General features: G+C 40.6%; 1 protein-coding gene across 1 annotated transcript in view; it reads left to right on the top strand.

Moving 5' to 3' along the window:
* Nucleotides 1–3,077: 3,077 nt before the first annotated feature.
* slc27a6 (solute carrier family 27 member 6) overlaps nt 3,078–12,960 on the top strand; it is a 28,395-nt gene continuing 18,512 nt past the window's right edge. The window contains exons 1-2 of the mRNA XM_031855465.1: nt 3,078–5,375; nt 6,366–6,524. Of these exons, the coding sequence (XP_031711325.1) occupies nt 5,231–5,375; nt 6,366–6,524 (304 nt within the window). The 5' untranslated portion in view covers nt 3,078–5,230. The remainder of the gene's footprint in view (nt 5,376–6,365; nt 6,525–12,960) is intronic.

The raw sequence follows: 12,960 nt of genomic DNA, 5'->3' as shown, positions 1-12,960 counted from the left end.
GAGTCGTCTTCCAGTCAGAAGTTTGCCGGTTTAATCCCTGGCTCCTCCAGCCCATGTCGCTGTGTCCTTGGGCAAGGCACTTAACCCCAAATTGCTCGATGGGCAGGTGGCATCTTGCATGGTAGCCCATCAGTGTATGAATGGGTGTGAATGGCATTTACACGTTCTGTTCCTGGATCAGATAGGGAAACATTCCCCAAAGAAAACCTTCTTTAGTGCACGTTCATGCATGTGAGCGTGCACCGCTGGCTAGCTCTCACTGGCAAGCGTAGCGCCCACCCTCCAGGTTCCCTCTCAGGTAGCTGTTAGCTCTGTCAGCACCGTTAGCTACGAGCCGCCGGCTCAGCTGTCGCCATGTTGAGAGCCACTGAGAGGCACAGAATGGCATTGGTATTTCCTTATATGCATATACTGTCATAAGGAATGCAAAAACATTGTTTTTCATTGGGACACACTGTTTTATTTTTTCGTTTTATTTAGTAATTTAAATCTTCTATAGACACAAACATGTCTCTGGAGAGTGAAGGAGCCCTCCAGAAACACAAAAAAGATAACAATCATGTAACCCCACAGTATGTCAGATAGAGCTGCAACCAACCGTTACTTTCCTCAGTGATTAGTCTGTTGCTCATTTTTAATGATTAGCTGTTTACAATGTTAGAAAATAGCAAAACTTGAATCCTAATTTTCTAGAACCTAAAATGATACACGTAAATGATTAAACATGTAAATAAAATGTCAGACTCATATTGGAGAAGTGAGGACCTTGATAAACACCTAAAAATAGAGAAGAAATGCGTGTGTTGTGTGTTTTGATGACACAACAATAATAACTTTCGTTGAATCATATTCCGCTTCCACCCGTGTTTTACTGGAAGAATCCTGTTTCTACAGTTAATAGGAATCACCACGCTGCAGCCATGTGACAGATGATTGCTCAACCAAGCAAGCATGATATTGGTCAGGGACACTGTCCTCACCACAACCCCAGTGGAACAGGAGAGGGATTCATGGAAGAGCTGCAACAGTCAGACACTGAGAAGAGTTGTGGGTCATACATCAGCAGACTTGCTATCAAAGCCGTACTTTTCTTTCTGACCACTGTCAATCCCTCTTAGAAAGTATCTCAGGGAATTCTCACAACAGAATTTAAGCTCACCAGATTGTCTGGGAAAGATATGTATTTGGTCCAAAACTAGACAACACGCTTGTGTGTCTGTCTGTAGTGTTGAGGAATCTGACAAAAAAAGAAAAATTCAAAAGTCTATGGTTCAGAATTATTAAGCAAAATCAGATTGTAGATGGTAAGAACTTGTGTTGTTGAGTACAATCCCATTCTAGAGCTCATGTTCAGGGGTTATTAAAGTAAATCAGATCAAGAGCAGTGCTCCCCAACCTTTTTTAACTCATAGGACCCTAGCCCTATTTTTAGGCCTCTGCTCGAAAATTGCATAGCCATACTCAAGAGAGTCCCGAGCTCTAACTACAAGGTCTATTTTAATAATTTTGATGCTAGAATACTGGTAACACTTGTGAGATGTGTTGAATTGTGTAAATATTGTGTATATGTTACTGGTTAATAACTGATACACTTATGGCACAGCTCAAATTGAAAAATTTCTAGGTTCGCCTGAAAAAAAGCACTTGTATTGAACATTTTTTTTTTTTTAAATAATGCAGCTGCAAGCCTAAAACCACGGCACAGTCATAGAACAACACGTTTTACATGTCCCCACAACATATTTTACTTCGATTGAGTGAAGCAGGCCAGCATAAATGGTCATAAAAATCCAAATTTTGATTTTCGGAACCAGCTGTTGCATTGCTGTATACTAATTTTATATACTATATAACTAAATATTAACTATATATTCACTTTTCTTATCACTAGGAGTGTTCAATAATCCTAATAAATCAGTTTTACACCATTTTGAATAATTTTGAGCAGTTATGATGTGTCATATCTGTCATTCATAACAATAAATGGCTCATAATGTGTCTATGTGACTTTGGTAAGGCCGATTTACTCGTGTGAGACATTTTTAGATGCGGGTATAGTCCAACGGGAGCCATGCAGGGGTGTTTGATCGTATCCGGGTCTGTTTACTGACTAAAAATCGCAAAATGCTGGGCGAACCCCCTCTCTACATGGATTGCTCCACCCCACAGAATCGTCTGCCATTTTGTGATTCATTCCGCCAGCGCATTCATCTCACTCACAGACATGCAGCAGAACATGGCGGGCAGAGCTGTGCAAAAATCGGCTCGAATAAATCCGTTTTTCATCGCCAAAACCGTCAAGACGTAAGTTTTTTTTTTTACCCAATTTTTTTTCTCGTGACCTGCGGCTGATGTTGGCATGCATACCCATAACTTTTGAACGGTTTGAAAGAGAGTAATATGGACGCTGCTGTGCGTTTCCGGGTCGAATCGTGCCCCTCCTGCATGTGTTCATCCGCCATGTGTGATCCTGCTCCGTGATGAGAGAGCCATAGAGTGAGCATAGGTCGTCGATTTTTGGCCAAAATTGTGGCAAATCTTCTAGATATCTTCCAGATATGATATTAGTTCATGTATAATTGTGTTTGCAGTGTTTACAATGGCTGGTATGATGATGTTGCTCGGACTTTTCCCGTTAATTAGATATTTAATATGTCTGGAGCAATAATCATATTTCTTTATGAAAAATGCTTTCTACGACACGCTGAATGATACACACTCTAAAACAGCCCCCCATGGGGGGCTCTCGGGTCCTATGCCATGGCACCCCACATGCCCATCCACACAACGCCCATACTGTACACATGGCTCCCTTCATCTACAAATGTCCCCAGGGTCTGTTATAAGAATTTATTTTCACAAGCCAACAAAGCAAAGACCATTGAGTATATGAACTGACATATACAGGACACCCCCTCTAAACATAAAGATTTTAGTTTTTTCTAAATGACCACCACTCCAGTTTAAAATGTATTAAATATAACTTAATAAAAATAGAAATATATGCCATCAATATCTGTAAAATAAATAATTAAGGCAACTTTGCTTAAATTTAGTGTAGCAAGGATGACTACCCCCTAAAGTGAATCTAAAAAGTATGTAACAATCTAGTAGAAAGAATGTTTTACCTTGTTGAAAAAGTGCCTGACGACCCAGGGTGTGGAAAGAGGCTAGCATCTTCTGTTTCAAGATTTCGCAGTACATCTGCAAATTCGTGATGCAATCAATGAAGTGCAACACCTTCAGCACTCCTAGATCCCCACAAAACTTCACTGTGGGCACCGTGCACTCCTCACTGTACTCCTCCCTGTGCGACGCCATTCATTTTGGATGCTATCCGGTCCAAAAAGATTGACTTTGGATTGACATCGGACCAGAGAATGGATTCCCAAAGGTCTTCATCTCTCTCAGTATGGGCCTTGGCAAAGGCTAAACAAGCTTTCTGGTGCTCTGGCTTCAGCAGTCTTCGGCCTCCTGCAAGGAACCATGAATCTTTTGCCAGCTCTGAGAAACTTGCTTGCCGATTCTCCTGCACTTTTCTAAGCAGAACTCGCTCATCACGAGGTGAAAGCGTACGACGTCAACCTGGGGGTTTCCATCCTTTTTTTGAATTTCTGTATCACTTTTGCTTTTTGACTTAACAACAATGACTTGCTCATAACTCTCCGTCCCAAGTCTCCAGACAATTCTCTCCCATGTGGTTCCATTGTTGTAAGCATTAGTCTGAGAGCGATTCAGTGAGTTAAGTGCCACTTTAATTTTCAACCGAGAACACCTGTTTGAGTGGGAAGGTTCCAAAGACTTATCTGGTGATCAATTGCACTTAACAAGCACCAAAAACACTTTTTATGAGGTGCTATATTGTTGTTGACCAAAAGGTATACTTCATTGCTAAAGCATCACCACTGGGTGATCATGCATTTCTTAGTCTCTAGCAAGAAAAAAAGAATTGATATCAGCAATGTGCCAGCAAAGCAGCTATTTTCTGTCGGGTACATATTCTTCCAGGACAAACAGAGCGGAAGAATTGTAACAAAATCAGCAGGGCTCCAAGAAAAAGGTCTGCACTCTTTTCTCTCATCATACAAGATTACAAGGTTATTCTGTTGTCATTGTACAGCAGTGTTGCACTACGAAATGCAGATTGAAACTATATCATTTATGGAGGGCTGAGGATGAGTTAAGGAGTCACACAGCCAGAGGAAAGAAGCTGTTCTGAAGTCTGATGGTTCATCAGCTGATACTTCTGTATCTCTCTGCAGATAGCAGCACGGTGAACAGGTTGTGTCTCGGTGGGTTTAGTCGTTTAATATCCTTTGAGCTCTTCTCAGGCTCCTCTTCTCACCAATATCACTGATGCTCAGTAGACCAGTGATGTTCCTGGTGGTTTCTATCACCTGCTGTAGAGCCTCCTGTCCTGGAACATCACATGTTAGTTTGTCATGTCTCCAGTCAGGAAGCTTTCTATTGTTCCTTTGTAAAAGTTAAAAATAACTTGGCACTGGAATTTAGCCTTCTTAAGTTTCCTGAAGAAATACAGCTGTTTATGAGCTTTCTTCACCAGGATGGAGATGTGTGAGGACCTTGTTGGGTTGTTGAGCAGCAGGTTATTCTCTGAGCTCCACTCTGACGGTTGTTGATTTCCTCTCTATATGAAGTCTCATCATTGTAAATAGCTATCAATTTTACTAATAGGTTTAAATGAGCATTCATTCATATGTTTTTGTCAGAATGTAGTGAAGTATGTGTCCAGTCCAACTTTATATAGCTCTGCCCAAAACAGTGTCTGTTAATGTCTATGTATCACTTTTGTACACTGTTGCTATGACTCATCCACACATTGAATGACAATCGATAAGTTTTCATATCTGATGGCATCATCATCTACTTTCAACGTGTAATAGGAGCCTATTTCCTCCACTGTAGCCTCAGCCCCTGCGGAGCCAAAGAGGCATCTCAAACAAATCTTCAGGTTCCCAGCTTTCAGATGATGTACACCACTTCTATGTTTTATAAAGTGTTGACATGCTATCTCCCCCTAAAGATCCACTGCCCCCCCAAGACAAAAATGGGTCAATGCGGGTCTCTCAGAGTTCAATAAAAATTCAAACCATATTCAAAGTATCCTTGTTATGAAATATGGCTTTGCTGTCTCGATCTCCCAGGTTTAGTGGAATGTCTGGATGGCATCCTCAGCAGCCTGCTGGAGGACAACATTCAGGTGTGGGCCATGAAGAGCCAGAGCGAGCACCCGCAGGTGCACACTCTGTTGGATAAGATGGATGCTGCCTCCGACCAGCCTGTACCAGCGGTGTTACGTGCCACCACCTCCATCAAATCCCCCACCCTCTACATCTTCACCTCTGGAACAACTGGTGAGTGTGTGTTGTTTCTACAGCTCACCAGAGACCAGTGAGGAGGAGTGACATTTGATATCATAGTGCTCCACAAATATGCTGTATGTAACAAACTTTGTTGGAGTGCTGCTGAACAACAGATTATAGACCTACCCTCCGACCGTTTGAGCACAGAGCCACCCTTCAGCTATGTGGGACTTGACTGGTTCCGTCTTTGTGCCGTTACCACAATAATGGCTAAAGGCAAAACATGGGCTATACTCTCTTTATACTTTTATTTCAGGCGACAACCTCCGGTTCTGAAAAGTGATGCCAATGCAGTAGTGTCTTAAAAATCTAAAAATCACCAAACTTGAGGCTTTATGACGTCATATTGACTACGTCCACTTCTTATATATACGGTTATGGTTTATTTACATGTGAACACTGCCAATGTTGAACTAGCTCTGAGTAGCAATGGTGCTTCATTTTTATAGCTATTTCATAGCTTTCCTGCTCGGTTATGCCAATACTGTTTATGTTAGTGTTATTTAAGCCTGTGAAGTTATGTACATTATTTACAAGATATTTACATGTTATGTAGAGCTATTCACAGTCATTTAAATGAGGCCTTTGCATGCTATAACGCTGTAGCTGTCATTTACACCATTTTGTGTCTGAGGACATGTTATGTTAAAATAGCATTCAGTTATTGGGGCTATCCTTCTGTGACATTTCAGTTTATAAAAAACAAACTAAACTTATCATGACCCTTAGAAAAATTTTGGGTTTGGGTTGGATATTTGCGTCACGGTTTTTGATCGATGTCTCACTTATCTAATCATTAATGAAGTCTGAAACAATTGAATGCAGCATTGCATGACATTTTGTTGTGTTGTCATGCAGGTAGCACATGGCTATGTACTCCCTCCCCATGCTAACGCTGGATTCAGCAGGGCGGCAATGCAGTTGAAATGATTATTTTGTAACATCATGTAATGCAAAATTATGTCTTTTCCTTTCCACAAGGGCTCCCTAAGGCTGCAGTGATCACTCACCTCCAGAGCTTGAAGGCAGCAGCAGGGTTTTGGGCGTTTGGAGCTACTGAAGATGACGTGGTGTACATCCCTCTGCCGCTCTACCACAGCGCAGCTTCCTTGATCGGTATAGGAGGAACCATAGAGCTGGGTAGGCCTCAAAATATGTCTACACCACTAATTCTGTCAGATTCACTGTACAGTATTTTGTAAGTGTTTCTCTTATAGTAGCTTGTTACATGATGTGTTGGTCTTACAATAAGCGTGGCCAGGCGCATTGAGCAGCGAGAGTTATTGTGCCATTGACCAACAAAAAACTAGTCTTAAGTCAGTGATCAATATTTTCCAGCTATTTGATGGGCACATTATTCATATAGTAAGAAGAACCTGCATTAGCGGGTTCACAATGGAAAAGTTTGAGTGTCAAGCACTGAGTTTCCTGGCTTTTAAATTTAATGAGAGATGACACTTTGATTGGTTTGATGATGATTAAAATGAAATCAGCTGCAAAAAAGCTTAATATCCTTAAATTTGCAAAAATGTGGATGCATATTATGAAAATCAGGGTTTTATGAGCGTTTTTTCACAGCACCCAAGCAGAATGAACAGAAAAAAAAACTATGCTACTATGTTTTGGTTTCATCTACGGGCACGCTGCTGTCCTCCTCTGCTCTCTGTGTCGGTGTTTCACCGACAGCAAGGCTCAGCTCCTCACAGAATTGAAAGTTTAAGAGAAAACAAAGAATTTGGATCTAAATAATTAAAAAGAATCTAGAAAACAAAACTGACTTCATTCGGCTTACTTTTAACTTGCAGAAGCTGAGTTGGACAAGCCCTTGCATTGGCATCATTCACTTTAGACCAGGGGTATGCAATTAAAATTCCAAAAGGTCCAGATCGAGAAAATCTCCTCGGGCAAAGGTCCGGAACATTACAATAATATCTAACTTGCACTATTTAGTGCCATATATATATATTCGAGAAGTCTAGTAGTAGTAACGTGTCTGTGTAGTCAACAACTGTCAAATCAAATAAATAAAGTACATCAATTATATTTTAACAAATATTATTCTCAGTTTTCAAATTTAACTGGATGGATTATAAATAATACATAGAAATACATAAATAAATGTTCTTCTCATTTCAAGTACAATAATGGCTGGATTAAAGAATAACTGACATAACAGAAAGCTTTTCAAAAATGTGCATCTTAAAATAAAGTAATTCATTTTAGAAAAATTAATTTCACTGAATTGTCCTGCAGCTTTAAATTCAGTTCATTCAGGTGTGAAGTGATGTCAATAAAAACAGCCACAATATTATATTTTTCTCATCTTCTAAAAAGAGAAATCAATGAGCATGATCTTTATCTGTGGTTATTAAACCACTTGTTTCAGCTCTATTCTCTCTGTTAACATCATTGTTGGGCAATGAATTCATGTGTTAGGATTCTGATCATTTTGGGCTCTTAGGTTTATTTTCTGTGTCTTCATTTAGATGTGAGTGGGTACGTTTGTTCAAAGGAGTTGTGCGTTGTCTCGTAGTGTCGCTTCATTTACCGCTTTAAATAATCGTCTTGTCTCTGAGCATGTGAGACACACTGGTTATAAACTGTCCGTGTGAAGAATAAACCTATAAGAGTCTTTTTCATTCTTGGTTAAAGACTCTGGTCTCTCTGACCACTTTTCTCTCTTTGGAGAACGTCATGTGAACTTCTCTGACTCGCGTATTATTCTCCTGCTCTTCCTTCTCTTTCCTCGTCTCTCCCCCGGTGTGTGTACATCTCACTCGAGTCAGGAAACTTGTCAGAATACCCATATTTGATTGGCTGAGCTGCATCACGTGATGTGATTTACAACGCATTGGTCGGTGCGTTTCCTGCACCGCTGAACAAGTGCCGTACAGGCTGAAAAAGCTGCGCCGGTTAAAATAGAAGCGCCCTGTCAAAATAAAATCGATTTTAGGTCCTGGGTCCGGATACATCGGCGTCTGGGTCCGGATCCGGACCGCGGTCCGCCAATTGGCGACCCCTGCTTTAGACCATGCGCTACAGTTCGTTTAAACAGGGCCTATAACTACAACCAAATTTGGGCACATGATCTGCTGGTGGAAGTTTTCACCTCAAAATCTGCGTTAATCGGCCAACCAGTAAATTAAAGCAGCAGAAGGACTTCTTTTTCAGATCTTACCATGTACACAGATTTTACATGGTAACATGTACAAGCTGTCCAGGGAAAAAAAGGTTGAATGCTCAGTTTAATAGCTGTTGACTTGCAAGATCACTCTAGTTTTTGATGAGATTTTGAGAGGTGATCTGTGAGTTGTAGCCGACAGCCTACATTGTCAGAAGGAGAGGAGACTATTCAATTCTAGCCTATTTTGTAGCTTAATGTAGCTGGTAATGTAATAAGCCTTCACAGAAGCTGGCAAATGAATTTATTTCTGTTATGTGGCAATAAACATGTAGCCTGCCGATAACTGATATATTCTGAGCTTCTCTACACATTTTGGCCTTATTTCTATTAAGTTTCAGTTTTGCTGCCTATGTGCTGTATCTCAATATTCACAGTCGTGGTATTATTGTGGCAGCTAAATCTTCGAGGCCGTTGGTGCTGTGCAGCCATCAGGGTTTGAAGGTTTTTGCCTTAAAACTATACAATGTCACATCATTTTGGACCCTTATTACTTAAGATGACACCCAAAAAGCTTAAAGACAAAACTTTCTATAATTCATTATTTTATTATTTAAACATGTCACTTGACTTCGTCTCACCAGGACTCGAACATTGAATAGATAAATTACAGCACCCTCGGTATATATTGAATCGGCCATTGAATCGGCCTACTGGTGTCAAACGATTAGTCTGAAAGATTGTGATGATGATATGAAAACAAAACAAATAGCCTTTTCCTAGAGGCGCTTTTTGAAAGTAGTGCGACCATGTGCATTATTGAGCTGACACTTTGCTGAGTCACAGTGAAAATAAAGGATCATATTAGTAAAGTAGGGCTATTTTTATGAATACAAAATATTGGGTTCCTTATGGCTGTATACATGCATATACAGCCATATATAGCCATATATCTTGCTACACAACAGTTTCCACAGACAAATAATTATCTACTTTCAAATCTAAAAGGGCCCAGTACCAGGAAATCCGGCACGGTACCAGAGAGCATTAGGCCTAACAACATTTTGGTGGTCTTCGTTACATAATAGGGACAGGAGACAGACCACAGTGTAACTGCCAAACAACAGTGAACCCTTTGAGGACCCACTGTTCCATAACTAGTGGCTTAATTAGAGGATTTAGAGCAAGAAGTGGACACTGAAGACTATTATGGAGAATACTTTTGTTTTTGGTCATGGTTGCTGTGTTTGCCCTCTTCATAGAATGGTCCACTGTGTGAACCTTGCTTTTGGAAAAGCAGCAAATTCTTATCGGCTATCCTATTGATGAATCTTTGGCTTCTGCATTGGATCCAACTGCTACAAAAGTTGAAAGCTCAACGTCCTTCACTGGTAGAGATAAACATCCCGACAGGTTGTGCTAACAAACCTTGGTGAGGCCGGTGTCCTGACAGATTTATGTTGAAAAGTATGTCGACACATTGGGCTGGCATTGTCAGACCAGACGTACACCTGCCTGGACTCACAAGCCAGCCTCTGAAACGCTTCGCTAAGCTAGAGTCTGAAGACAGTATCCCTGGTTTCATTGCTAAAACTGTGTGGAGGTGATTATAGAGTTTTTAAAAAACTTGATAGAAGAACCAATACAGTCTTGTGGTGGACCCAGTGACATGCAGAAGTCGTGTGCTTGTAAACACTGTCATACAGCTGCTCTGCTAACGAGCTAACAAACACACAGACGGTTCACGCAATGTAGCGGCTGTTCAAAGTTTAAAAAATAGAATTAATCTCGGAGCTCTCCCACCAGTAATTAGCTCCTGAATGTACACCCTGTATGTCCCCGCTCATGTCGATAAACGATTGGCCTTTCTGAATCTAGGACATGTAAGGGGTATAGGTTTGTTTGCGGCCGTTCTTCCCACCGTTCTAGCAACAACTTTGCATTTAGTAATCCCCAGATATTCGCGATTTGGTCTCGATTGTCTGGTATTGCAAGACTAACACCTGCCAAGACGATACTAAACCCCAACCATTCACCCTCTCAGTTTATGTATATATATCATGGAATAACCCAAGGCTGTTCTTTAAGAGCTGGCTGTTTGGTACCAATGGCTAAGACTTTTAAAACTGGGACTTGTCTAAAGAGTTATGTAGTATACAAAATAGAAGTTGTAGAACACGCTAGCTAACAAATTAGCAATTTCTGCCTCCAAATACAAGACTCTGCTAAAAAGCTAGCTGGCTAGCCTTCACTTTTACTTTGTTAATAGAATACAAATCACAGTCAACAATGTTATATTGTAATGTTGGAGAGGAAGACTGCCCTCTTAAGACTGAGATGAGCTGTAACATCAAGCTGTCTGTGAACCACAAGGTAACATTGGCAGACACTGTGCGTGTTATTTGTAATAGATTAGCTTAGTAGGCCAAAGAGAATGTCACACTGGATACTTTGTACCTAAGTTTCAAAATACATAAGCCAAGCATTATTTGTTCTGTTTAAGGTATCCTCCCCACTGCAAATAGGCTAGACAGTGGCTGAATTGCACCACAAGTTGTAAAGCCACTACAATCTTTATCAAGAACCATGACATTTTATACACCCTCAAAAAGTCACCTTAGACTCATGTCTGTCATGGCTGCTGTGACATTTCCAATTACCTGTCCTATGAAACTGCCAGCACATTTTCTGATGTCAACAACAAAAGTGTTCCTTGAGTAAAGAACTGAACAAACGTCTGTATTTATGGTCCGTTTATGATGAAATGTCATGCCCTCATCTCCTGATCCGATAATAATCCCAGTCTGTATCTCAAACGTGATCACAAAATATGACAGAAATATTATACTCTTATCTACAACAATAAGTAAAGACATTCTTTAAATGACATCCTTTGCTTGTCTCCTATATTATATGTTGTGATTTTGCAAATAAATCAGCAAATTAGACATGCATGGATCATGTCTACAATGTCGAAAAGTAAATATAGAGTGTGTCAACATTTTGCAGTGTCATTAAACTTTGATCTTTCCATTATAGATAAGTCCCAAGTCCCAGTTTCCATCAGACAGACGCAGATCATATCCAGGTCTCTCTAATCGCATATGACGACAATCAGTTAACCAGCTTTTTCCAGTAAACTGATTTCTTAACTGTATTGGCAATGTCCACCCCTCTGCCAGAGAGCCCCACCAGATTGTAGCCAATCCCCCTCTCAGCAGAGCGAATGATACGCTGACGGTTATGGAGGAGGAGAGGATGAACTCAATGATGGCAGTGTAGAAGTGCACCATTATTGTCTTTGGCAGGTTGAACTTCTTCAGTTGCCTCAGGAAGTACATCCTCTGCTGAGCCTTCTTTGCTATGGAGCTGATGTTAAGCTCCCACTTGAGGTCCTGGGTTATGGTGGAGCCCAGGAAGCCAAAGATAGGGACAGGTGGGAATGCATTCTTGCGGAAATCCACAACAATCTCCACTGTCTTTAGAGCGTTGAGTTCTAAGTTGTTAAGTCCGCACCAGGTCACCAGATGGTCAGTCTCCCACCTGTAGGCGGACTCATCCCCACCAGAGATGAGTCCAATGAGGGTGGTGTCATCCGAGAACTTCAGGAGCTAGAGGGTCACCAGTTCCAGTCCCCGTATGAATCGAGCATGGAGTGTGGCCACTTTGCCTCACTGCAGAGTTGCCCCTTGAGCAAGCCACCGAACCCCACCGTACAATCCTGATGGATTGGTTAAATGCAGAGATAAATTTAATTTCTGCTGGGTACAATTGTGTGTGACATTATAACTTGATTTACATTTTCATTACATTTGCATACAGGTAACCAGGTTTCTAATCCCTTTTTACAAGTTTGCAAGTGCAGGACAAGAGAGCTCATTACACATACATCCACGTATTTAAAATGATTCCATCAAAAGTCTAAGTAAAACTGAATCAAGTTGTTTTTTAACTGCTCATTTTTTATTTATTTTTTGATAAATTCACACGTCTGCCCTCCTGTCCTCTCTGTGCTGTCAGTCTGCTCCAACACAGACACCAAAAAACATACAAAATCAAATCAGGCAGCATCTTCGGTTTAAATAAGGTCAAGGGTAAGGAACAAATGTGGTTACTGACCTGCAGCGTGTAAATGAAAACAGCTGTATACACTTTTATCTTTTAAACATGTCAGAAGACGCTTGCATGTCTTTCACCTTTAGCATTGTGTTGTGAGTGCATCTTCGCAAAAGAACAAGAGATTTAAACAGTACATGGACCTGCATAGTAACACAACCCTCTACAGCACCTCTTGTTATGCTCTGTCAGCAAAATAATTCAAACATATTTTACATAGTACATTGTATATGGGAATTAAATACCAATCTATAAATATGATTCCAGCTTATTATTTGCATTGATAAACACTTGGAGTAGATAAAGCTGGTATTTAAAATGGGAGAATATGAGAATGTA

Source organism: Anarrhichthys ocellatus, unplaced genomic scaffold, assembly GCF_004355925.1.
Source record: "Anarrhichthys ocellatus isolate YVR2014 unplaced genomic scaffold, GSC_Weel_1.0 scaffold16, whole genome shotgun sequence".
Taxonomy (NCBI): Eukaryota; Metazoa; Chordata; class Actinopteri; order Perciformes; family Anarhichadidae; genus Anarrhichthys; species Anarrhichthys ocellatus.
Note: the sequence above shows the minus strand (reverse complement) of the source record. Positions and strands in the feature narration are given on the sequence as shown.